This window comes from Psammomys obesus, unplaced genomic scaffold (assembly GCF_907164565.1).
Source record: "Psammomys obesus unplaced genomic scaffold, mPsaObe1.curated_primary_1811, whole genome shotgun sequence".
NCBI lineage: Eukaryota > Metazoa > Chordata > Mammalia > Rodentia > Muridae > Psammomys > Psammomys obesus.
The window spans coordinates 7,210,401-7,236,372 of record NW_026591816.1 but is presented as its reverse complement, the minus strand read 5'-3'; the positions used below and the strand labels follow the sequence as shown (position 1 = coordinate 7,236,372).

General features: G+C 50.7%; 2 protein-coding genes across 3 annotated transcripts; one reads left to right on the top strand and one right to left on the bottom strand.

Annotated features, from left to right (window-relative positions):
• The first annotated feature begins 1,675 nt into the window (after positions 1–1,675).
• On the top strand, positions 1,676–8,709 carry Mbd6 (methyl-CpG binding domain protein 6). The gene is given in 18 exon segments (XM_055611930.1): positions 1,676–1,817; positions 2,829–2,892; positions 3,054–3,190; positions 3,454–3,556; positions 3,682–3,844; positions 4,022–4,284; positions 4,286–4,576; positions 4,578–5,003; positions 5,005–5,077; positions 5,271–5,500; positions 5,502–5,928; positions 6,137–6,292; positions 6,394–6,494; positions 6,496–6,564; positions 6,676–7,092; positions 7,173–7,225; positions 7,541–7,604; positions 7,743–8,709. Coding segments are annotated over 16 exon segments (3,024 nt in total). The 5' UTR covers positions 1,676–1,817; positions 2,829–2,892; positions 3,054–3,077; the 3' UTR covers positions 7,818–8,709.
• Positions 8,710–8,858: 149 nt separating this feature from the next.
• Positions 8,859–24,309, bottom strand: Dctn2 (dynactin subunit 2). Of its 2 annotated transcripts, XM_055611931.1 has the most exons (14): positions 24,076–24,309; positions 23,143–23,211; positions 15,240–15,336; positions 14,973–15,034; positions 14,154–14,252; positions 13,536–13,696; positions 13,208–13,355; positions 12,767–12,832; positions 12,543–12,581; positions 12,289–12,366; positions 12,124–12,195; positions 11,896–11,998; positions 11,707–11,798; positions 8,859–9,316 (listed from the first exon to the last, which is right to left on the bottom strand). In XM_055611931.1, the coding sequence occupies exons 1-14, from the start codon at positions 24,109–24,111 to the stop codon at positions 9,230–9,232; spliced, it is 1,209 nt and encodes a 402-aa protein (XP_055467906.1). In that variant the 5' UTR covers positions 24,112–24,309; the 3' UTR covers positions 8,859–9,229. The 2 variants fall into 2 exon arrangements, with proteins under 2 accessions (XP_055467906.1, XP_055467907.1); XM_055611932.1 differs by lacking the exon at positions 12,543–12,581.
• Positions 24,310–25,972: the final 1,663 nt, after the last annotated feature.

Below are 25,972 nucleotides of genomic sequence, written 5' to 3'. Positions count from 1 at the left end.
CGGTGGTGGTGGTGGTGGTGGTGGGAGATGCGGGGCCCGAGTGCGTGTGTCTGTGTGCGTGTGTGTGTGTGTGTGTGTGTGTGTGTGTGTGTATGTGAAGAGGGCGGAGCGCCAGCGCCCAGTATCCAACGGCCCCAACGGCTGTCCTTCCTGAACTTGTCTGCCCAAGAGCTGCTGTTCTCCCCACCTCCCATCACCTTTAACTTCTCCATGAAAGCCTCCCATTTTTCCTGGCCCTTCCCAGCTAATGGGCACCGAGGCTTTTGAAGCTCTTTAAAGTTGCCAATTGTCCACCTGGATTGACGTCTTCTCGAGTCTTTTAAAAGAGATCTCCTCTTTCAGCCTTCTAACGCTTCCCAAAGGCTGAGGTACTGGCATGTCCTTGGTAGTCGTTCCGCACTTCTCTCAGAACAGCACCTTTAACGTTCGTTTCCGAATCGTCCATTGCATGCCAGGTTTCAGGTTCTTTACGTGTAGAGTGTAGGTTTCTGCTTCTCCTTACCCCCCCCCCCCCCCTGCTCTCTGTGATGCTCTTATGCCCGTCTCAGTACCCACCCTTTTCCTTCTCCAAGATAGCAAGTCCTGTGACTCCCAGCTGAGGAGATGCTCTCTAGGTGCCTGGGGTCATGACCTACACACAGACTGGGACGTGCATACTCTTGAGTTCTCATTGCCCTGGACTGGCTATCAGAGGGAACACAGATTCTAGGGAATTTGCCCAAGGATTCTACCTTACTCTTTTGTAAATTAGAGAACGAGAGGTAAAGGTAAAAAGAGCACTGTGGAGTGATTTTGAACAAAAGTAAAAACCTCTTGCGAAATGTGTTCTTGTACCATGAAAACAGAGGCCATGTGGTGGCCTATTCGTCTGTCATACACTCAGGGACAAGCCAGTTTGTCTAAATAGAAACTGCACCAAGACCGGTTGATATTGGAGGGTGTGACACTGACAGGTCCTTGGCCAGACCTTCACTTCCCCTTCTGTTGGTAGAGGTGGGGGTGGGTCGAACCAGATGGTCTCTCCTGGCCTAAAGACAGACCCGGTTGTCAGTGACAGGCAGAGGTCATGTGACTTGACAGGCCGGGGTCGTGTTGTGACATGTTGACCTGGAGAGGCGGGTCAAGTCTCGGCACACTACCCGGGAAGCCTTTGGGGCGGGGCAGGGCAAGTCGCGACTTTCATCTTTTAGGGCTGGCCCCTCCCGGACCTGACATTCCTGGCTACCCCAACCGATTGTGGCTTCGGAAGGGGCCCCTCCCGAGGGAGGACAGGGATTGGCCACCGGTGGCCTGGGAAGAGGCCCAGATCCTTCCGCGGAGGGCGGGGGGGGGGGGGGGGGGCGGGGGGGGGGGTTTGTTCTCTTGGGGATTAATGGGGGGTTGTGGGGGAGGGGTAGGCGCACTCCCGCATGCGCACTGCGTCCCCTCCTGTTGGCTCGCTGCTGTCCGCTGGGCGGGGGCCCGGCCCCGCCCCTCTCCCGTCCGGGCAGCGGCGGCGGCGGCGGTGGCTGTGGCGGCGGCGGCGGCGGCGGCGGCGGTAGCAGCCTGCGCGGTGCCTTCTGGGAACGGAATCCCCAGGGCTGCCCCTGGCCCCTATGGCGCATGCGCGGCAGGCCGCTCGGTGATCCGCGGCGGCGGCGGCGGCGGTGGCGGCGGCGGCGGCGGCGGCGGCGGCGGCGGCGGCGGCGGCGCTTCCTGCTAAGACCGGCCGGGGCCGTACCGGAGGCTCGGGCTCCACCGACCCACCTCCCACCCCCCCCCCCCCCCCCTCTGGGCCGCGACTGCGCAGGGCGGGGCCAGCCGAACCATGGGCCGCGGTGAGTGCGGGGCCCGGCCCCCCCGCCCCTCCCCCTCCCTTCTCTCTCCTCCCCTTCTGTCCCTACCCTCTGCCCCCTCGTCCTCTCGGCCCCTTTCCCTGGCCCCATCCACAGTCCCCTACCCTCACCTGCCCCCGCTGTTTCTCCCCCTCGGAACCTGACTTCTGCCTTCCTGACCTCCCTCCCTTCAGTGCTTCGCCCACCCTCCACCCGCCCTCTCCCCAAGTTCCTTCCTACTTCGTGCGCCTGCCTTCCCCTCCTCCCCGGAGCTGAAGGAAGCAGTCTGGGTGACAGGGCGCCTTGTTATGAGAGGGAAAGTTTGGAAGCCGTCAGGGTGCGGTGGGAGCGATGGTGAGGTTGGTGAAGATACTTGCAGGCATAAGGGTCGTCCCTGCGTGTCAGAATATACTTCTCGTTGCTAATTGGAAGCCAGCGGGAGGTTATGAATCCCGTTTTCGTCGTCGGCTTGAGAGGACTAGGAGCAAGCGACTCAGGATCCTGGAGGAAGACAGAGCTCTGGTTCCAGCCTGTCTCGAGTTCCAAATGAATTAGATCTGAGATTGTCTGGTAGAGTGGGCATGGGGGATTTCTGCTGGTACCACCTTACCAGGCAGTTGGGCAATTGCTTGGTGACCTGTGGGACAATCTGTACTTTTTATACGATCTTCCTGGGGGAGGGGACAGCAGTGGCCAGACACTGGGAAACTTCCTAGTGGCCTGGCATTATGAGAATTAGCCCACACTCCTTGTTGAAGTCTTCTGGGGCCCTAAACAAAGGGAACTAGCCTTCATATGTCAAGAAATTAGGGTATGATTTTGTGGTCCTTAGGAGTGGAGGTGCTGAGCGTCTCTGGTCCCTAGGGACTGGGCTTGGAGTGGATAGTTGTGGGCATGGCCGGCAGATCCCCGAGGTCCTTACAGGCACTACGTCATGTTATTTATGGGCCTTTCCTTGAGTATTCTGGGCTGTGGTAGATTCTTGAGAGGCCCTTCTCTTTCCTTGTGTTGCAGGTGTGGGCTAAGCTGGTGGCCCCGGCTTTAGACTGGACCCCAAAATGTTTGCAGAGATGTTCAGGTAGCCACACTGGTATGGCAAAGGACCCCTTCTCCCCAGCCCTTCGAGGGCTCCCTTGGCACTCGGGAGACCTCCCACCACCTTTGCTTCCTGGAATTGCCCTTCAGGTACCCGGCCCAGTGTAATCCTCCTGGTGCCCACATGGCTGTCTGTGTTCTCAGGCACAAGGGAGCTGATTACACACAATGAATGGGGGCAATGAGAGCAGTGGAGCAGACAGAGCTGGGGGCCCTGTGGCCACGTCTGTCCCCATCGGCTGGCAGCGCTGTGTGCGAGAAGGTGCCGTGTTCTATATCAGGTACGGCTGTTGAGCGATCCCTAGGCTGGCTTACTTAGCCCCCTTGCCCTCACCCTCCTCAGGGCTTCGGTTCCTGGCACCTTGTTGCTCTCATTTTCGGCCCTTTTGCTCTTTTTATCTCTGGGTCTTTGAGGCCATTCACTCTGTTTCTTCTCACATCCCTAGGCCTTGCCCCTCCCAGGAAAGGTTTTAATTGTCCTTTAGGAGGTGTCTCCAGATCTGCTGACAGTTAACCCCATACCTGTGACCCTGTTCTTTCCCAGCCCAAGTGGCACAGAGCTGTCTTCCTTGGAGCAAACCCGGAGCTACCTCCTCAGCGATGGGACGTGCAAGTGTGGTCTGGAATGTCCACTCAATGTCCCCAAGGTCAGAGTTCTGGGGGTGCTGGAGACTGTAGACATAAGCCAAAAGACTTAATGCAAGTAACTGGCCTTGGTGCCTTCCTAGGATTCCACCCCTCAGTGCCCTGGTCCGTGCCTTCTACCTTACAGGTTTTCAACTTTGACCCTTTGGCCTCGGTGACCCCGGGTGGGGTTGGGGTGGGGCCTGCATCAGAGGAGGACATGACCAAGCTGTGCAACCACAGGCGGAAAGCTGTTGCCATGGCAACTCTGTACCGCAGCATGGAGACCACCTGCTCACACTCTTCTCCTGGTGAGTTTTTCTGCCACTTTAGACAAGAATGGGAAAAACCTGAGAGCTTGGGAGGTGGATGGTGGATGAGCTCCATGAGAAGGCACAGGGTGGACTCAGTGGGGAACAGCTTGCTGAGAGAGGACATAATGGGAGTTGGGACCCACAAGCTGACTCTTTATGTCTCATTTATTGCAGGAGAGGGAGCAAGCCCTCAGATGTTCCACACTGTGTCCCCAGGGCCCCCCTCTGTCCGTCCTCCTTGTCGAGTTCCTTCTACAACTCCACTTAATGGGGGTCCTGGCTCCGCTCCCCAAGAACCACCTTCAGTTCCCCAGGCCTTCCCCCCTCTAACAGGCCCTACAGGGCTCTTCCCACCACCCCGGCCTCCTGATCCAGTTCCCTCTTCGGGCAGCAGCAGCCCTTGTTTCCTCCCACGAGGCAATGCTCCCTCTCCAGCCCCCCCCACCTCCACCTGCTATTAGCCTCAATGCCCCCTCATACACCTGGGGAGCTTCCCTCCGATCCAACCTGGTGCCCTCTGACCTAGGCTCTCCTCCAGCCCCTCCTGCCTCCTCCTCACCACCTTCAGACTCTCCTCTCTTCCACTGTAGTGATGCCTTAACACCTCCTCCCCTGCCCCCAAGCAATAATCTCCCTGGTCCCCCTGGTCCCTCCGGTCCTGCCACTCAGCCACCAGTGTCTTCAGCCACTATGCACCTGCCCTTGATCCTGGGATCCTTGGGAGGGGCCCCCCACAGTGGAGGGGCCTGGGGCACCCCCGTTCCTTGCTAGCAGCATACTCTCTGCAGCAGCCAAGGCCCAGCACCCCCCGCTGCCCTCACCCAGCACTTTACAGGGCCGAAGGCCCCGTGCCCAGGCACCCTCAGCTTCCCACTCATCATCACCCCGTCCCACTCAGCGTCGTCCTCGCCGGCCCCCAACTGTCTTGCGGTTGCTAGAAGGGGGAGGCCCTGAAACCCCTAGACGGAACCGTCCTCGGGCCCCTGCTCCTGTCCCCCAGCCATTTCCTCTCCCAGAGCCATCCCAGCCTATTCTCCCTTCTGTGCTGTCCCTACTGGGACTCCCCACTCCTGGCCCTTCCCACTCGGATGGAAGCTTTAATCTTTTGGGGTCAGATGCACACCTTCCTCCTCCCCCAGCCCTCTCCTCAGGGAGCCCCCCCCCAGCCCAGGCACCCCATTCAGCCCTCTCTGCCTGGGACCACCAGTGGCAGCCTCAGCAGTGTGCCAGGTATGAGTGCTAAAGAGCTCCCAAGCTCACTTATACAGCCAGCCAGGGCACTGAGGGGAAAGTTTAGAGAGCTCTTTGGTGTTTTGTTTCCTTTTTTTTTTTTTTTTTGGAGGGGGGTATTGTGTCAGAAGTTGAGTTCTGTGGATGCTACAAAGGGGAGCTTCCCGGGAGCTGACTGTGTTTTCTTTTACAGGTGCCCCTGCCCCACCAGCTGCCTCCAAAGCCCCCATAGTCCCCAGTCCTGTGCTTCAAAGCCCATCTGATGGGCTGGGGATGGGGGCAGGCCCAGCCTGCCCTTTGCCTCCCTTGGCTGGTGGGGAGGCCTTCCCTTTCTCCAGTCCTGAGCAGGGCCTGGCACTCAGTGGAGCTGGCTTCCCAGGGATGCTGGGGGCCTTGCCTCTCCCCCTGAGTCTGGGACAGCCTCCCCCCTTCTCCATTACTCAGCCACAGTTTATTTGGTGTGCTGGCTGGGGGAGGACAGCCTCCCCCTGAGTCCCTGCTACCCCCACCAGGGGGACCTGGCCCTCCCTTAGCCCCAGGCGAGCCCGAAGGGCCTTCACTTTTGGTTGCTTCCTTGCTTTCACCACCCCCTTCAGACCTCCTGCCCCCTCCTTCTGCACCCCCTAGCAATCTCCTTGCCTCTTTTCTGCCCCTGTTGGCCCTGGGCCCCACAGCTGGGGATGGGGAAGGATCTGCAGAGGGAGCTGGAGGTCCAAGTGGGGAGCCATTTTCAGGTTTGGGAGACCTGCCCCCCCTATTTTTCCCCCCACTTTCAGCCCCACCCACCCTCATAGCTTTAAATTCTGCGCTGCTGGCTGCCAGCCTGGATCCCCCCTCGGGGACACCCCCCCCAGGTGAGGCCTAAGGGTATGAATTGGTGGGGCAGACTGAGAAGTAAATCAGGAGGGGGCCCTTCCTTAGGGCTCCTAGGGAAGACTTAGTCCTGGCTGGGCTAGGGTGGGTATAAGAAGGGAGCACACAGCCTGCCTCACTCAGGGTTTCAGTCAGATGGTGGGTGTTAAGCATTTTGCCACTTGCTATAACCAGTTCTTCTTCCTTAGCCCTGTGTCCTGAGTGCCCCCCAACCTGGACCACCTACCTCCAGTGTCACCACGGCAACTACTGACCTGGGGGCCTCCTCTCTGGGCAAGGCCCCCTCCAACTCAGGGAGACCCCCCCAACTTCTTAGCCCTCTGCTGAGTGCCAGCCTGCTGGGTGAGTGGTATGAAACTAGCAGTAAACCATTGGTTAACCTGAAGAGACTGTGGAGTCAGCTCAGTTTGTCCAGGGAGTCCCTGACTACAGTTTCTCCACAGGTGATCTGTCTTCACTGACCAGCAGCCCTGGAACCCTCCCCAGCCTGTTGCAGCCCCCTGGCTCTCTTCTTTCCAGCCAGTTAGGACTGCAGCTCCTCCCTGGGGGGGGGAGCACATCCTTCCCTGTCAGGGGCTTCTAGCTCCCTAGCCTGTCTGCTACAGAGTCTCCAGGTGAGTGCATGAGTGGGTCTCTGGTCTCTGGTCAGGAAGGGACATTTCCTAAAACTGAGAAGGTTTTGGAGTAGAGGCCTGTGGTTGAAGCGGAGATGTCTTTGCCAGCAGATGCCTCCAGAGCAGCCAGACGCCTCCTGTCTGCCCCCCGAGAGCCCTGCCTCAGCCCTTGAACCGGAGCCTGCCGCCCGGCCTCCCCTCAGTGCCTTAGCCCCACCCCATGGTTCTCCTGACCCCCCAGTCCCTGAGCTGCTCACTGGGAGGGGGTCAGGGAAACGGGGCCGGAGGGGAGGAGGGGGACTTAGGGGCATTAATGGTGAGACCAGGCCAGGCAGAGGCCGGAAGCCTGGCAGCCGCCGAGAACCTAGCCGACTGGCCCTCAAGTGGGGGACACGTGGTGGCTTCAATGGACAAATGGAACGGTCCCCAAGAAGGACCCACCACTGGCAGCATAATGGGGAGCTAGCTGAAGGGGATGCTGAGCCCAAGGACCCACCCCTTCCTGGGCCCCATTCTGAGGACCTTAAGGTAAGTGAGAATGTAAGGTCCAGGCTCAGGGCTGTTGCACTTTTCTCATTTTCCCATATACACTATCCATCTTTCCTCAGGTGTCCCCGGGGATAGTCAGAAAGTCTCGTCGTGGCCGGAGGAGAAAATACAAGTGAGTGTGAGAGCCACCCCTGTGCCATCTGTTTGTTGGGAATATAGAACTGTCCATAGTGGCTTGGTGTCATTTTGTTTTTGTGGTGTTGGGGATCCACCCCGGGCCTTGTGCATGTTAGGCCAAGTGCTCTACCACTGAGCTATAGATACCCCTGGCCCCAATAGTGGCTTGGTTTTCAAAAATGGCAGATACTTAAATATGAGTAAGGATATTGTGCCTTTACTATCCAAATGTAGAAAGTCTCTCACACAACCTTCTGAAATTCACCTGGTGCTTGGGAGCTGTTCCTGATCATCTGTGCCCTTATTGCAGCCCTGCCCGGAACAGCAGCAGCTCCCGCCAGGACGTTACCTTGGAACCCAGCCCTACAACTGGAGTAAGTGTGGGCTTGGGTGGGTGTGTGGGTTAGAGGCATATCAGGAGGCCAGCCAAGAACTGAAGAGTAGGGTGAGTGGGGAGGAAGACTCCTGTTCTCTTAGCTAAGTGGTCACTTCTTTCAACTTCTCTTGTATAGGCGGCTGTCCCTCTGCCTCCCCGGGCCCGCCCTGGACGTCCTGCCAAAAATAAGAGGAGGAAACTGGCCCCATAGCAGCCATACCTGGAGCTGGAATCTGACCCTGACTGGGGAGAGCCGAGAGCTGAGCCTTGGGAGCCCCTGCCAGCCACGTGCACCTGTGGACAGTGGGTGGGGTACTACTCCCCACTCAAGAGCACAAACGCAACCCCTTCCCCTACAAATCCCATCCTGAGCCATTGCAGGGGGTAGGGAAGCTCCCCCCTCCCCCCCAAAGCCATGTCACTGAAGAGGCCTGGGGGGGGGGGGTGGTATATGGCCCTCTCCCCATCAGGCGCTAAGGGGAACACCCCTCACCCAGGTCTTTTATTTGTTTAAGTTATTTTTGCACAAATGACTTTTATATTTAATTCGACTTCATTGCCTCCCTTCTTAAAGCCAGCAGGCTCAGTTTACAAACCTGTGAGCTACTGTTGGCTGCTGCCCTCCTACCCAGTGAAAGGTACAAAGCAATAAGCATCATGCATCTTCCCCGTCCCTCTAGCACCCCTCTGCCTCTGGCTCAGGTTGCTCAAAGCACAGATCCCCCTTACCCATCCCCAGGACTGAAACACATAGCCTCATTTCAAGTATAGCCAGGTTCCCTCTGCTTTCCTCTGGGATATGAAAAGGGGGTAAGGGGGCAAAGAGGCCCTTTTGGACCTCTCCTCCCATACACACTACACTGCCACTTCTCCCCCATCAAAACGCTCAGAGACGTTGTGATGATGTGCTGAGGATTATGCAACGTGGTCCAGCCGGAGCAGCCAGCACGACCAGCTGTCCAGGGGCTGCCTCCTGCCTTTTTTTTGTAAAGACAAGACCCTTGGGAGTTTTAATTCTGTTTTGTACTTGCCCTGTGGGGCCTCCACTGCTTTTCTATGGGAGACACTCTTAATTTAACAGATGAGAATATTTTGAAACTCTGGCTCTGGCTCAGTACTTGTTTTTTATTTAGTTCTTTGATAAGAACGGATTACAACTGTAATAGTCTCATAATAGTGTGTAAAGACTCTGAATGCCCTGCATGTGTGTCTCAGTGCTGCCGCTCCGAAACCCAGAAAACACAGCAGAGGCTCCACGGTACAACAGCATTTAATGGTCAGAAACAGTTGTACAGTATTCTAGTCAGCCACAGAGCTGTATTAGAGGACAGGGTCCAGTCCTCCCCCACACCAGGCAAAGCAGTTATTGGACATGAGCTGGCATGTGGCTGGGCCCACATCCTCATCTAATGGGCCTGAGGGAAGACCCCCATCTAAATCCCCCAGCTACCACTGTATTCGACAGGGGAGGGGTACACACCCTACATGCAAGAAGAACCCTTGCCTTCTGTCAGGTGGGATGGGCTGTGAGTTACGATGAAGTGAAAGCCCTGTGGAATCTGACAAAGCTTGGGGACAAGGGTTACCCCTGGGTTATTCCTGCTCTCCAACTCTCCATGGTGCTCACTTTCCCAGCTTCTTCATCCGCTCGTCAATGCTGGCAAAATTCCCCTCAACTGTGGCCAAGTTTTCACGCATAGTTGTCTGCACCTACAAAGGAGGAGGAGAAGTCTCATTTTTGTTTGGTGGAGGTGAAGAGCACCCAGAAGAACTTCTCTTTAAAGGAGAAAGAAATGAAGCAGCTAAGATCCGTCTCAGTTGGTAGAATGCTTTCCAGTAAGCATAAAGCCTAGGCCCAATCTTTATCTCCATATAAACCAGTCGAGGTGGCGCATGCCGTTGATCACAGCACTTGGGAGGCAGAGGCAGGTGGATCTCTGTGGGTTTTAGTCCAGCCTGGTGTACAGGGTGAATTACGGGACAGCCAGGGCTGTTAAATAGAGCCTTACTCAAATCAACCAAGGTCATACTTTGAGGTCAACATAGGACACATGCGAATTGTCTCCAAAACAAAGAAACGGAAACAAGTTTGGGTCTCTGTTTTTGAGAGGGGTGTGTGTGTGTGTAGGAGAGGTTTGTAGCTGCACTCCCCAAACTACCCTGAGAACTACGGACTTAGGTCAGGGTCTGAGTGACTAAGAACTTCGATTCAGCTCTGCCTTCAGAACCGTTCACATATTTTATGTAAGGACAGGCAACAAGACTTTGATAAAGTGTTCAGTCGTTCAGAATTTTAGAAAGCTAGAGAAAATATACCAAATACGTTTTTTTTTTGTTTGTTTTTTTCAAGGCAGGGTTTCTCTGTGTAGCCCTGGCTGTCTAGAATTCACTTTGCAGACCAGGCTGGCCTTGAACTCAGAGGTGACCCTTCCTCTGCCTCCTGAGTGCTGGGGTTAATGGTATAGGCTTTAATCTGGCTTTTTCTTTTCTCTGTTTATTTCGAGACAGGGACTCATGATCTAACCGTGACTGGCTGGGTGATCAGGCTAGCCTCAAACTCAAGATGCCCCTGTCTCTGCCTCTGCCGTGGTTTGTGATGCTGATCTCTCCACAGCACTAAGAATAGCTCATCCCACAGAGACTGAGCACTAGTAAAAAACAAAAACAAAACAACTGGTTTTACTCTAGAGGAATGAGTAAAAAAGGTGGTGGCTGAGGAGAGCTCAGCAGCGAAGAGCACTGGTTGATCTTCCAGAGGACCCAGGTTCAGTTGTCAGCACCCACATGGTGCTCACAACCATCTGTAACTTCAGTTCCTGGGATCTGATGGCCTCTTCTGGCCTCCACAAACACTAGGCACACACACAATGCACTATATGCATGGAGGAGAAACATACACAGACAATCAAACATTTTAAAAGTTAAAAAAACAACCAAAAACGGGAGGGGGGTTGCATGCCCATAATCCCAACACTTGGGGAGGCAGAGGCAGGTGGATCTCTGAGTTTGGGTCTGACTGGTCTACAGAGTGAGTCTAGGACAGCCAAGACTACACAGAGAAACTGTCTCAGGGGAGAAAAGAGGGGAGAGGTGGAGATGACTTAGTAAATAACGTGTTTACTATGCAAACAGCAGGACCTGAATTCAGATCCGATGTAAAAATATGGGCAAGGGTCTGAGAGATGGCTCAGCTGTTAAGAGCATAGCTGATCTTCCAGAGGACCTAGGTTCAATTCCCAGCACCCACATGACAGCTCACAGCTATCTGTAATTCCAGTCCCAGAGGATCTGATACACCCTTCTGGCTCCCCTGGGCACTAGGCTCATGTACTAGAGGAAGGGCACTCTAAGCCTAGTTACAACAATGAGTTCCAGAAATCTGTATCTCAAAAATAAGGTGAAAAGGCTGAAGTGATGGCTCAAGGGTTAAGAGCACTTAACTGTTCTTGCAGAGGACTCAGGTTCAGTTTTCAGGACCCATTTTAGGCTGAGCACAACTGCCTGATCCAGCTCCAAAAGGATTCGGTGCCTTTAATTTCCAAAAGCATGCGCATACACTCGTGTTTACACACACACACACACACACACACACACACACACACACACGCATTCTTACGTACACTAAAATATTTTAATAAAGTGGAGAGAAGAAATGCTCAGGCTTCCAGCACCTTGGATTCTAAAGCAGCAGGGTTTGTTTTGTTGTGAGTTTGAGATCAGCTTAGGCTACATAAATACCAGGATAGCTAGGGGTAAATAGCGAGAACTGTTTTAAAAACACAAAGTCAAGCATAGTAGCACATTCCTGTAATCCCAGCACTTGTGAGGAAGAAGGAGGACTACAACAAATGTGGGGCCAGCCTGGTCCATAAAACAAGTTTCAGGCAGACCCACTAAGACTCTGTCCAACATCCCCACCTTCCGCCACAAAAAAAGTCCAAGGTTAGAAAGATCAACCAGCTTGGACACAGCCTACAACTCAGAGAACAGAACAGACATTCAATTCAAACCCCTAAGACAAACCCCTCTGAGGTAGGGCTGGAGAACCTCTGAGGTCTGCCCTGGAAAAAGGTGGCAACAAAATAAAAAGATGCACACACCTGGGTCAGGAGAGTAGTATTGTCCTTAAGGGAACTGGCAATCATCTGCTGAGTAGTGTCTAGATGTGTTAGGAGCTGAGCAAACTGCATAGCTACAAAAGAAGTGAGGAGAAACATGACTGAGAGTGGATCCACGCTGACAAGGGAGGGAAACCAAAGGGGTGCAAGAGCCCGCCCATGAGCCCACACCTTGCTCATGCAGCTGCTTGATGGTGACGAGTCTCTGCACTAGCTCAGGAAGGGTGGAGGCCATGGGGCTCCAACGCTGGACGGTTTCATAAAGCTGATGCACCTGGAAGAGCACGACAGGCCCAGTGGGATGGCGAGGTCACTGACTGGGGAGGGCAAAATCCTTACATTCTGTTGTTACCACTCAGAGGAGCCTGGGGGAGGATAAGGATGGGGAGTCTGCCCGACCTTGCTCTGTGTGTCTGCATCCTCCACAGAGGCTTTGTGCTTAGCGATCTCATTCACCTTTCCCAGGACACTCTGAAAGAAAAGGTGTTCGGTGTGATAGGGTGTCCAAACCAGGGCTTCTAAGTCCCAAGCTGCTGAGAATCCAGTTCGTCCCCCACTGAATACCTGTAACCGAGCCTCTACTTGGTCCAGAACCGCAAGGTCCAGGGCGCTCACCTTGGCTTGCAACAGTTCTACCGTTTCCTAGAGGGTTGGGGAAGGGAGGGTTTGGACAAATGTTACCAGGGAAAAAAAATCAAACTTGAAAAGGTCTTTCATGTTTCGCTGGAGTTACCACTATAGACCCAACAGTCAGTGTCCTGACTAAGCTCTTCCCACAGGCCTCTGCGAGCCTAACACCCAGCTCCTTCCATACTCACCATAAGGCAGGTTCCCTGCAGACCTGCACAAAGGGGGTTCTGGTGGGAAATGGGGAAGAAATCAGTAATCCTCATACATCCACAGGACAATTATGTTCTAACATAATTCCTGCTTTTAGCTGCAACCCCTTGGCTGACCATTCCCAGATTCTGTGGAACATTGTGACCCTAAGGGGTCAGTACTCAGGGCTGAGTACTGTACTAGGGACAGGAGAGCACCTGACCTGAGCATCCTGGTCACAGCGAACAGTGGCCTCCAGCTCTGACAGGCGCTTTTCGAGTTCTGCAACCTAGGGAGAAGGCAGAAGTGAGGTTTTCCACCCTTCACCCACTGCATTCCTGCTCCAAGAGCTCCTTTCCTAAAACACATCCCTAGCCACAATCTTAAACCTAAATTCAAACTGGATGGACCACTTTCAAGGCAGTGGCAGGAAAATCTGGAGTTCAGAGCTAGTCTAAGCTAGATCCTAAGTTCAAAGCCTAGCCTAGGCTACATGAGACTCTGCCTCAAAAGCACAGATATGCAAAGCAATGTGGAGAGTAAGACTTCAGGAGGGGTCAAGGCTTTCCAGAATGCTCTTCCCCAGGCCTGACCCTTCAAAGGGACGCAGGGAAATCTAAGGCCACAATTCCTGGACCCCAACCTCTGCTACATTCATACGTACCTTGGCAGCTTGCGAGAACTTATCCTGCTCAGGCCGAGAGTGTAGTTCATAAGTGACAAGGCTGCTATCTGGGGGGGTCCCACCTGTGGTCTTTCCCCCTGAACTGCCTTTGCTGTTCTTTGTTGCTTCCAGCTGCAGCAGTAAGCGCCTGTGTCAGGAACAGGTGATAATGTCATGACCTGAAGGATGAGGGTGACCTAAGTCTCTCTTTGGCCTCATAAACTCTCATTGGCTAGGCCACCTCCCTACTTAGAGCTGCTGCCGGTGTCTGGCTGCAGCCTCTGGTAGCTCCATTCAGCAATGACCTCTCTGCTAAGGAGATGCTCACTTAGCCAGGGCTCCGTCTGGGTCGGTGAGGTTGATTGCAGCATCTGGTCCCAGCAGCTTCTCCAGGTGGGAAGCAACCAGCTGCTGCTTCAGAGCAGCCAACTGTTTCGCCAGCACCACCGGGGTGAGCTTCTCCTCAGTGGCTGACTCCTTCACTGTCGCCTGACAGAAGAGGTCGGTAGTGAAGGTTGCAGGAAAGAATCAATAAGAAAAAAAAAAAAAAAAAAAAAAAAAAGATTACCTTCAAGGAAAGCTATGGCCAGGTAGTTTTATTTATTTTATATATATGGTATTGTGACTGTATGTATGTCAGTGCACCTCATATGTGCAGTGACCATGAGGGCTAGATGGGGCCATCAATTCCCTGAAACTGCAGTTACAGACATTGTGAGTAGATGTTGGGTATAGAACCTAGATCCTCTAAAGGAACAGCCGATTCCCCCGCCACACCCCCAGGATAGATTTTAGAACAGCAGAGTGAGTTTAACAGCATTAGATAGAGATTTGTATTCCCAGCTCTGACCACCTCACAGCCCAGGGATGTGTTCTCTGCCTGCTGGGAGCTGCTCCTTCACTGCAAAGGCCTAGCGGAGCTGGGGAGAAGCCAGCGTTCGCTTACCTTGATTTTCTCAACTTCAGCTGTCAGCTCGTGCACTTCATGCAGAAGTCGTTGGTATTTCTGCTGTGGCGTCTCCTTCACTCCCAGACCCTCTCCAAGCTAGAGAACAAGTGTGGAAAGTGATGTACCTCCTCCATTAGAGGGAGCCTTAGGACCTACTCCCAGACTTGGACCTAGTGGTAAGTATCCCTGTAACATCTCGATCCCTGATGCCCTTGTATAGAGGTCTGGAGACTCCAGAGCAGCACACAGAGCAGAACAACCTCCAGTGCATCCTGCTCCAAAGCCAGCAGATACACTCAGAATAAGACTGTAGCCCTCAGGCTCAGCAGCTAGCCTGCACTTCCGGAAGTCCTGAGTTCAGTTCCCAACACCCATACAGTGGCTCTCAACCATCTATAACCCTAGAGAACCCAATGCTTTCTCCCCAGACAGCAGGCACATACATGGTACACATACATACATACATGCTACATACATGCAGGCAAACAGTCATATACACAAAATAAAAACAAATAAACCTTTAAAAAAAACAAAAAACAAAAAACTACAAAGCTGAGTGTGACAGTGCATGCCTTTAACCCCAGCACTGGGAGGCAGGGGCAGGCTGATCTCTGAGTGTGAGGCCAGCCTGGTCTACAGAGTGAGTTCCAGGACAGCCAAGGCTACACAGAGAAACCCTGTCTCAAAAAACCAAAAACAAAATAATAAAAACAAAGAAAAAATTAAAACAAAACCCAAAACTTAACATTCCTCACTCCCAGGTAAAACACCTGCTACAGGCTCACCACCTCATGTCTTAAAACACACAAAACAAACCATCTCATAGTCTCCAGATTCATATCCTGTCCTCTTGGTCTTTCCAATGCGATCTGAGAAATCTGCCAAGAAAAGAAGACTACTGAGTTAGCTGGTCTAGAGGCAGCGCAGTCACAGACCGAGCAGCTACGAGGGCTCTCAGGGAGAGCTCTTACAGAGGCTCTAAAGGGAGCCCTTCCTCAGAGCACAAGCCACCGAATCCTGATGACAGCATACCACTTATGCTTGTTCTCTCAGATTCCCACCCAGCTTCCAGCCCAGTCTCACCAAGTCCCTTTGTCCCCACTCTCTTGTCCTTGAACTTGTCGTAAGCAGCATTGGGATTGACAATGATGTGCTCCACACTTGTGCTGGTCAGCTCCTCCTGAGGGAACAGGGAGTTCAGGCTAGGGTCAGCCCCATTTCTACCTCAGCATTGTTCCTATCCCATAAAGCCCCCAAACTAGAAGCTACTGAGCCCTATTTTTCCAAGGGGCAAAAAGCGTGGTTGCATTCCAAGCTGCCCATCCCAGTTCCATCTAGGAAAGAGAAGCTTCCTGGTAAAGCTGGAGCCTTAGTATAAATATTAACACCTCGACTTAGCTAGAATACAGGCAGCACAGCCTTCCCCACCCACTCTGTACATAAGCCCCCCTCCCTCAGCCCCTCCCAGTTATCTGGCACACACCATGCACTCAGGGCAGCAAACCAGCCTGACCTCTCTTAACCTCCCCCTCCCAGAAGTAAATCTCCTTTCCTGGTTGAACAAGTCCATTTAGAGCCAACTTCCCATCCTTGCTGGGGGAGAGGAAGGACGGCCGATAGCAAGGCCAATCAATACAGCTCTTAGATGTAAGGAGGGTTGGCAGAGGATGTGCTTAGAAGCCTGGCTTCTGGGCTACTGTGGGACTGGACAGTTCAAGGGAGAGGAGAAGCAAAGGCTCAGTGGGTTGTTTCCAAAGGACACCTTATAATTAATAAGCACACAGCTGCTTCCCAGGAGCACCTTGGCAAGGGCTACAGAGACAGCCCTCGGTACCATCTTCCACACTGTGCTGAAGGATGGGAGGGGCCTAGCAGTGCTCTCCAGTTAGGGCTGGCACCTCCCTATTCTACAGAAGAAGGCAACACCAGCCCCCAATCCTGAATCGAGGTAAACGACTCTCAACTCTAGTTGCACTTAGAAAAGGTTTCTTTCTTCCTCTTTCTTGGAAAACAAGAAGACAAGGCCTGGGCCCATCTCTCAGTCGCTGGTTTAATTGTTCTGGGGTAAGGCTAGCTACCCAGGCAATCTTATTTGCATCCAAGACAGAGCCTCTGCCTGTGTGTGGGTATATGGGAAGCAGGGAGGAGAAACAGGACAGGAGAGGGCAATAGCTAGAGGAGGCTCCACCTTTTGCTTCTACTCATAAGCACAGTGGGGATCAGAGTGGGTGGCAGCATTAGAGACTGAGGTCAGGGGGAAGGAAGCAGCAGCTCCCCTCACCCCTCCCCAGAGGCAGGTCCTGGTGAGAAGAGACACCCGAATGCCCATCATCCTCTTTCCCTCCCTCGAAGTCCCCACTTGCCAAGTGGCTGTGTGACTTCTAGTCTCTAAACTGTCTAAGGATGGCAGCTCAAGAAAGGCAAGCACCTTCTCCAAAGCTGGTTCCTAGAAACATGCTTTCTCTCCATAAAAGCCAACAAGGCACAGTCCCCTCTTTAGACAAGCATAGCAGCACAGGCTTATAATCCCAGCACCCAGGAGGGCTCCAAATCCAGCTAGACAAGAGAACGGTATAGCAGACCTCATATCAAAACAAAAGTGACACTGGGTGGTGGTGGTGCACGCCTTTAATCATAGCCCTCAGGAGGCAGGTGGATTTCTTTGAGTTCGAAACCAGTCTGGTCTAAAGAGTTCCAGAACATTCAGGGCTACATAGTGAGAATTTGTTCTCAAAATAAATAAAATTATATATACATAATACAAGCTGGGCCTGATGGCTCACACTATAATCCCAATATTTGGAAGGTTCAGGCAGGGAGATCCCTGCAAGTCTGAAGCCAACCTGTCTTCAGCATGAGTTTTGGGCCAGCTAGAGTCACAAAAACAAGACTCTACTCAAAAAAACAAAAACCAGAAAAAAAAAAAAAAAAAAAAACAAAACTTCTTAAATAAATCTTTAAGGAGCTGGAGAGATGGTTCAAAGATTAAGAGCACTGACTGCTCTTCCAAAGGTCATGAGTTCAATTCCCAACAATGACATGGTGGCTCACAACCATCTATACTGAGATCTGATTCCTCTTCTGGTGTGCAGATGTATATGCAGACAGCATTGTATACATAATAAATAGATAAATAAATAATAAATAACTCTTTAAAAAAATGGCCAGACGTGCTGGCACACGCTTTTAATCCCAGCTATACTAAAGAATGGTATACCAAGACCTTGTCTCAAAAAAACAAAAATAACACTGGGTGGTGGTGCTTTAACACCAGTCCCTAGGAGGCAGAAGCAGGTTGGGTCTCTCTGAGTTACAGGTTAGGCTCATCTACACAGTGAGCGCTCACATTAGAAGAGTTAATGAAGGGCTGATGTCACTCGGTGTAGAACACTGACCTAGCACGCTCTAAAGATCCTGAGCTTGAACTCTGCTACCACAGACACACACACACACACACACACACACACACACACACACACACACAAAAAAAAAAAAAAAAAAAAAAAAAAAAGAAGAGGAAGAAAAGGGCATGGGAGCCATAACATGAAGAATAAGAAAAGTGAAATCACAGTCCACGCCCATTAAACCCTCAGTGATAGACGCTCTGTGGACAACCTATTTTCTGACTTCTGTTCTTAAGCAGGGAAAGACCGGAATGACAAAGGATCAGTACTGAGCAGGGAAGGCTCAGTGGTTCTGCAAGTTGTTCTGTGGTAGAAGTGAGGCCTGGGCCAGGAGGGCTACCCAACACTGGCATCTCCTGAGCAGCTCTCCTAAGCAGTGGCCCCAGGAGAGCTTTGTGGGCTGCACATGCTAGCTTGCAGATGGCACCCAGTCTACCAGCATCTCAGATTCCTGCCATGCCACTACAGTGATCTGGAAGACAGGAAAGGTGCCGTGTGTAGGACTGACTAGGATGTCCAAAGGTTTAGTAGAAACACAGGACAGAGAACAACTGCCCATCACAGCACACCCCGTTAAAAAGCAGACGAAAGGTTGGGCTTCTTACCAGCTCCTGGTGGTTTCCCCAGAGGTGAGAAAATCAAGAGTTAAAAAGGAAAGGGTGTGGGGAATAGGGATGAGGGAGGGAAAAAAAAAGACAAAATTGTTATTAGCAAATTGTCACATGCACTACATGACAATCTTCCAACACTGAACTCGGGGAAGCTTGGCAAAATTTGGGGGCCAGGAAGTCTAGCTGAGGTCAGAATATGGCTCAAGAGAAGGAAGCCTAAGATCCTTTCCTCTCTGGTGGTGAAGATGTCATGGAGCTTTGCCATTAGCAGCAGTAGTGTAGAAGTGTCAGACACAAGGAGTTAGATGTTCCAAGCTGGTGCAGAACGTGAAAAGCGCAGAGAAGGCTCAAGTGAAGGGAAGCTGTAGAAATGGCAGGGTATGACACTGATGGCCCAGAATCCTAAAGGGGAATCTCCCTGACTACTTCACATGGCTCAATCTGGTTTCCCTAGTTGACTGGGTGGTAATTCACCCTGCTACAGCTCTGAATGATGCAGGGTGAGTCTGCCACTGTTTGATAGCAAAAGAGCCCAGAGGGCTGTAAGATCCACAGCTACCGCCTATGGACACATGTCTTCTCAAGCCCTAATCACAAGACTTACAGACACTAGACTTGTGGGTTCAGTACTGCTAAGAAGGGAACTCCAACTGTCACGCGCCTCCTTCCTCACAGCTCATCTAGATGCACTGGACAAATGCAAAGTCCAGCCCAGCCACAGCTCCTCTTATTTAAGCCTCTCTTTTACATCTGAAGTGACTCCAGACCCTAAGATGTCACTATACACAAGTGGGTATTAAGCGCGCACAGGTGCACACATGCAAACACACAAGAGAGACAAGGGTACCAGATCTGTATCTGACTTGGTCTCATCAAAACTAAAAGCAGCTTGGGAGAAACTAAAGGAGAAGGAGGAAGACGATGGCCATAAAGTTAGGTTCAGACCAAGAGGGAAGGAACCAAACAAACAAAAAACAAACAAAGATAAATAGTGGTATATACAGTATATACTAAGTCTATGCTATGAGTAGGTTGAGGGAGGGTGAGGTTTAGAGCATAAATTCTATCCTATGGAGCAGTAACAGTTACCAGAGAAAATAAGGAAATTCTAAGCTCTGGCCCTGGGTACCAGCTCACCTGTAGGAGGCTCCCACTCTATTTCACTAATGGTTATTTGGTTAAGTGGCTGTGCCTCAGAGAACTAGTCTTGAGGATCTAAATCGAACAGGGAAGGCAGCTACTGTGCTGAGGCTGTTGAGGCTCTATGCCAATACTTCAGCCAGGGGGGCTTCAGAGCCGTGGAAACAGGGAACATGGAGAGAGCTGTAGAATAAAACTGTCCAGGACGGGCCAACATAATGCTGAAAACCCATCACTTCTAAAGAGTACATAAACACAAAGACTCAGAGAGCACAAATAACACAAATTATTATCCTGCAGCTGCATAGACCACCTTCTTCCATACTGCTTTTCATAAAGGCTTAGCAAGTAGAGTATTAAAATAGGTTTGTTTTTTTTTTTTCTATTAATCTGTGAACAACTGGGAAGTGTTGGGGGGGGGTCTGGCTTTCCCGTTCTCCACCCTTGTCAAGAACAGCCAAAGGCCAGTTCATAAAAATCTTTTCTTGAAGCCTCTTCCAAGTCTACACCCTCACATTCAAATGCCTCTATGTTTGTACCCCGTCCTTTATTCCAGTTTTATTCTGCAGACCTCACAAGGTGAAGAGACAATGACTCACAATGATTCGTGCATCACAGTTTGTGTTTCCAAATTTTGATTAATGAAATTAAAACATAAGGCCAGCAAGGCCCAAATAGGGACTCACTGGAATTTGAAACAATTAGCTACAACTGCAAAGTGGCAGAGCATTGCATGCAAGAGGGCAGATGAACAAAACATGCAGAGAAGAAGCATTGAACGGCCTTACTTGTGCAAACTAGTGTCCAGGCAGGGTGGTGAGGAGGGAGGATGGGGAAGCATTAGGAAAAACTCTGGTAAGTCAGTATGCCAACAGTCAGTGAGCACAGTCAAGCATATTCTATGGCATTCTAAACTGTGAGAGGAAACTACATTCTGGGCAGTGGGAGGGGTGGGCCTCAGTCATGGAACCCACCAGCTAGACTTGGAAATCTTCTTTTACACAGCCTTGGGAATAGTTATGTCATAAAGGGAGAAGCTGAATCCTGTTCTGAATCCTGAGGTGCTCTTAATTTTCTCTGCTTAAGCCCTTAGCAGAGTGATTTAGGGACCCAAGGAAGGCCCTGTGCCAAGGGAGGGCATTCCGTTTGGAAATGTAGCTCTCCAAAGGAGACACTCTAAGGAGATAGTTTCAGACAACCTAGGAGTGGCTGAAAAGCAATTTTTCCATACTGTGAAGGAAAGGGCTATTAGCCTCTGCTGTTTTCCAGCCCATCCTGTTGTAAAATAATTTACTTCCTGCTAAAACTGTTTTAAAGGAATAGAAGAAAAATTGGGATCATTTGGAAAAACAAACAAACCAAATCTTCTACTCCTTTCCTGTCCCACCCTTCCCACTATGGGAATCATAACACTTTAATGTCTAGGTTAAACTAGCAATTAAGGTCTAAAGAATATTATTTCCTTCCAGGGTGATTTTTTTTTCCTTTTTTTTCCCTTTTTTTTGGCAGTAGAGAAATCAGAAGAAGGTTAAAGACACTGAAGGAACATTCTACTTGGTATTTCTTTAAATTAACACCTGGAAGTCAGGCATGCTAGCAAATGCCTTTAATTCACTAGCACTTGGCCAGCCTGGTTTACAGAGGGAGTTCTATGTAGTCAGGGGGGCATGTTGAGACACTGTCTCAAAAATAAAATAATAAATAAATTAATATTTATAGACCCCCTGGTCATATTAGTTGTCCCCAGAACACTGAATGGTAGGCAGAGGTGGAGGAATTTTTCACTACACGGCCTTAAACATTCTTTTTTCTTTTTTTTCATGCATGTATCACTTAATTTAAAGTTGAGAACGATTTGAAGATTACAGCGATGACGAAAGACCTCATGGTTCAGCAACAGGAGATAAGCAGACAGGCTCCCAGCCTTCACAGCCACAATGTTTCTGCATTGGCAAGGCATATAATGCCACTGCTCAAATTGCACATTTACGTCAGTATTCTGAGCAGCAGGGCTGTCAGGCAGCTGAGTTCCCGAAAGCTGCCTTCCTAAGGCCCACAGGGACATATAGGGGCCAGAGACATTAGCTGACAGCAGGAAGTAAGTTTGCTCTCAGGGCTCCTAAGGTGCTGAAGGTCTCCACAGGCAATCTGATCCATTCTAACAAGCTAGCTGAGCCAAACAGTGCTGACAGCAGCTCCAAATCACCTGGCTTACCATCCAACTTCCAGGCTCCCTCCCTGATGCTTCCTGGGTAATGTGCTAGAGGAAACAAACTCTCCATGTCATGCTCATTGCTTGCTATATCAAGAAATGGCTCAGGCTCAGTAAGGAAAAAGGGCCAATCAGAACTTTATATTCAGGCTCCATCATGCCTAAAATGGGCACCATCTTCTTTTTATTAAGAGCTACCTATGCACCTCCAAAAAGGAAATGATGATGCATTTGTTTGGAGACTCAGTTGCATCACAGAAAGTGACAAAAAAAACAAGGTCCTAGTCTCTCTCTCTCTCTCTCTCTCTCTCTCTCTCTCTCTCTCCAGGCTTCATATTTTATAGGCAGAGGTTTTGAGCAACCTTTGAATGAATGTAGTTCAGGCATTCCTCACCTTATACTCTGCTAAGCTACGAGGACAGAGTTAACTAAGACATCCCTTGAAGTGACAGGCTCACATTTAGATACTGGGGCAATGACATCATCTGCATTATCTCCAGATACTTAAGCTTAGGGGAAGAGGGAGCGGTAGACTGACATGCCAGCAAATAGAGAAGCTACAAGGAACACACTGTTGAGAGAAGGGACAGGGAAGTTACTCCCTACAATGTAGGAAGCACTTCCACATGGAAGAACAAAATAAGGAATAAGTGAGTACGCCAAGCCATGTCATTATAAGCCAGCAACAACATTCCCCAGAACTAACCAGCCCCACAGAAATGGGCACAGGACTGACAGACACATGTACTGGGCCTGCTAAGAAGGTCCCCATGATTTCTGACCCCACCTCACTGATACCTCAAAGCATCAAGGTGAGCCCAATGTCATTGCTTTTTCTTACGTTATCTACACGTATCCTAACTCTCCCCTGTATTTCCTGTATGCATCCTAACTGTCACACTAGTTAGGGGCTCCTTAGGGGCAGAGTGTCTCTTCCTCTGCACCAGGCAAAAATTAAAACAGAATAAACATTCTGTTAAGTGATGCTAAATGATTCCCTTTCTGGTTAAAGTGTGTCCCCACCAATTTCTCAGAGCTCACACGGCAGACCTAATGTATGACCACCATCTCGTTTCTACTGATTACATTTATGTTTTTCTTCAAAATTATTTTGGTCTGACCAGGCCTCTTATTTTTCTGAAGTCTCCAAGTCATTTGCTTCCACCCCACCTAATGGCTACTATAGCTCAAGTTCTTGGTACTTACTAGTAAGAATGTAGTGAGTGAAATACCTTAGAAAACAAAAGGGCTTGCTCCAATCTCAATAATTTCTTAATGTTCAAGCTTTATACCTCAATGCATGGATTAGAACCCAGGGGTCTAATTAACACTAGTTTAGAATGTAACTATCTTGAGATATTTAGATTGTATTTAAGACTTGGGTTTTACCAACAGGTCTTGTTACCTGTAATCTCACTGGCTTGCCTCTTCTTTCTGGCATTGTGTGTTGGTGGCCGCCAACTCAGCAAGGCCTTTGAAAGCCCCAAGACCTACATACCACCCAGGCTGGGGTTGGCATACCCACTTATTTTTGTGGCTTGCCGGAGAAGGAAAAGGACCTATATCTGGGGGAGAGAAGTAAGAGTCCAGGGGGATCCTGAGGCAGCACATGGTCTTACCGCATCAAACTCTGCTTGATCATCCTCAGGGAGGTCGCTGGTCTCATAAACATCTGGCTCGTTCCTGGCCTGCAGGGAGAAGCCGTGACCATCCAGTCTCACTACCCAGCATTCACCTCTTTTCCCACCTCCTCTGAACAAGCTAATGGAAAAACCAGACTGTAATTCTATTATTCTGTGGGTTCCACACTTCCCCAGCATGTCAGTCCCCATAGCTCAGTGGGATGACCACAGGTACAAAGTGGGAGCTGGGATAAATGACTAGTGTGAAAAGAAAGATGTCATCCTGGACATGGCTGAGAGGCCAGGTCCCTGGTAATTGTTCTGTCCTCATCTGGTGAGGGTTCCTTTAGTTAGGCCCTCACTCCACTGCTACAGGGTTGAGAGGGACTCAAGACCTTAGCTCTCAAGGTCTCATGCGACAGCCCTCCAACCCTGAGGATGCAGACAAACGGAGGGTAAATGCATGTGGAGTGGGCGCAGGTGCTCCCAATGCACCGAGCTCCCCACTGGCACAAGGTTTCCACAATAGCAACCTCTTCCCTGGCAAGATGAAGACCATCATCTTGTGGCCTAGTGAGCATGGCTAGAATAAGGATGCGGGGGCGGGCAATCGAGAAATTTGGGGCGACAAGGGCAGTGTTGACATGGATGGTAGAAACACTCGGGTCCAAGCAGCAAGCAACCGGAGGCGATTTCTGGGCGGAGAAACCGGCTATTGCCAGAAAGGGAGCCAGACGCAAAGTGCTACCGCCCGACCTATTCGGGTCTGGAGTACAGAAGGTGCAGCTGCCGGCTAAGGGCGAGCCGCGCTAACCCCCGGGGCGGGGGGTGGGGGGCTCCCAGAAGGAGGGGTCGTGGGTTGGTGTCTGTTGGCCGTCCTCGGGAGGTCGGGGGCGCGGTCTGGGGAGCCGGGCCCAGCTCTGTACTCACAATGCCGGGGAGGTCGGCGTACTTAGGGTCCGCCATGGCGGCGGCGAGGCGGGGGGACGGAGGCCTCGGTGGAGTCGGGGCCGGTGATCGGGTGGGGGAGAGGCTGGGTCCGGGTCCCCAGCTAAGGCGACGGTAAAGGGAGCGGCGGAAGAGCAGGAAATCTCGCGACAGGCGGGGGCCGGCAGGAGGGGACGGCAGGAGTCGCGAGGACAGCCGGCTACCACACCCCTAGACAGGCTGGGATTGGTGCGCGCGACGGAGAATGAGGTAATGGCGAGGAGACGCCCTCTAGCATCGTGGGATATGTAGTTCTGGTCCTCTGGGGCTAGGGCTGGGAGCACAGTAAGACTGTTAGGGAACTATTTCATACAATTTATTTTCTCCCATTTTTAATAGTTTGTGAAAGAAATTTCAGAACTCCTGTTTTAGAAAACCTAGAAATTGACTAGATGAAATCACATAACAGCAAAATTTAGTAAAAATGTAAGGAATGAAAAAGTGAATCTGCTGGACAAAAATAGAAGGCCCCTAGTTAAATTTTAATTTCAGGAGCTAGAGACATGTCTCATCAGTTAAGAGCACTGGCTGCTCTTGAAACGGACCTGGGTTCTATCTCCAGCACCCACATGGTGGCTCACAAACATTTATAGCTCCTGTACCAGTTGATCCATTGCCCTCTTCTGGCCGCCGAGGGGACCAGACATAACCCGTGGTACACAGACATAATGTACGAAAAACACCCATACACATGAAATAATAGTAATTCTTTTTAAAAATTGAATTTCAGGTAAACAACTAACTACTTTTAGTATAAGCATGCTTCTTGTTATATTTGTGATATAATCTGAAATTCAAATTTATCTGGGCATACTATTTATGTTTTTTTTTTATCTTTTCAAAATTTGGAAATCTTAAGTGGAAGATGGATAACTCACAGTCTAATTGAACTTCCATGATAGTCATTACTTCATTAATAGTTCCCAGAAATTAGGAGGAAGAAGTTTACATAAGGTCTCAAACTGTAGCCCAGGGTGGCATGGAACTCACTTTTCAGTGCTGGGAATTGAACTCAGGCCCTTGCATATAGTAGCTCTGTGTCCAGGCCAACAACAAACCTTTGTTGCAGATAGATATAGTATAGCTACTCTTTTCACTTTGCCAAGTAAATACATGAAAACAGAGGCTCCAAATTTAATTTTATTTTATTGACTTTATTTGTGTGTGGTGTGTGTGTGTGTGTGTGTGTGTGTGTGTGTGTGTGCATGTGCATGAGTGTGGTGATCAGAGGACAACTGTTATTCATCTGTTTTTTTTCTTCCCACCATGAGGGTCCTCAGTTCATGGTTTGTTGACAAGCCCTTTTACCTGCTTGGCCATCTCACTGACCCATTTTTGGTGCTGTTTTGTTTTGTTGTTCAAAACAGTGTTTCTCTGTGTATCCTTTACTGTCCTGGAATTCACTCTGTAGACCAGGCTGGCCTTGAACTCACAGATATTCACCTGCCTCTGCCTCCCATGGGCTGGGATTAAATGTGTGCACCATCACTGCCCAGCATCACTGAGCCATTTTTAAACCAGAAGAAAAGGCTGGGTGTGGTGGCAAGTGCTTTTAACTTCAGCCCTCAGGAGGCAGAGACAGGCAGAACTCTGTGAGTTCAAGGCCAGCCTAGTCTACGTAGTGAGTTCTAGGACAGCTGGAGCTACATAGAAAGACCCTGCTTCAAGACAACAACAGAAGAGGAGGAAGGGTTGCGGGAGGCACACAGATAGAAAATCCACTATGTATTATTGATTATTGCTATCAATAGAGAAGTAAAAGGACATACTCAAGATAAGAGGGAAGTTCTCAAGCCAGACCTGGTGGTGCACACATATATTAACAGCACTTGGGAGGCTG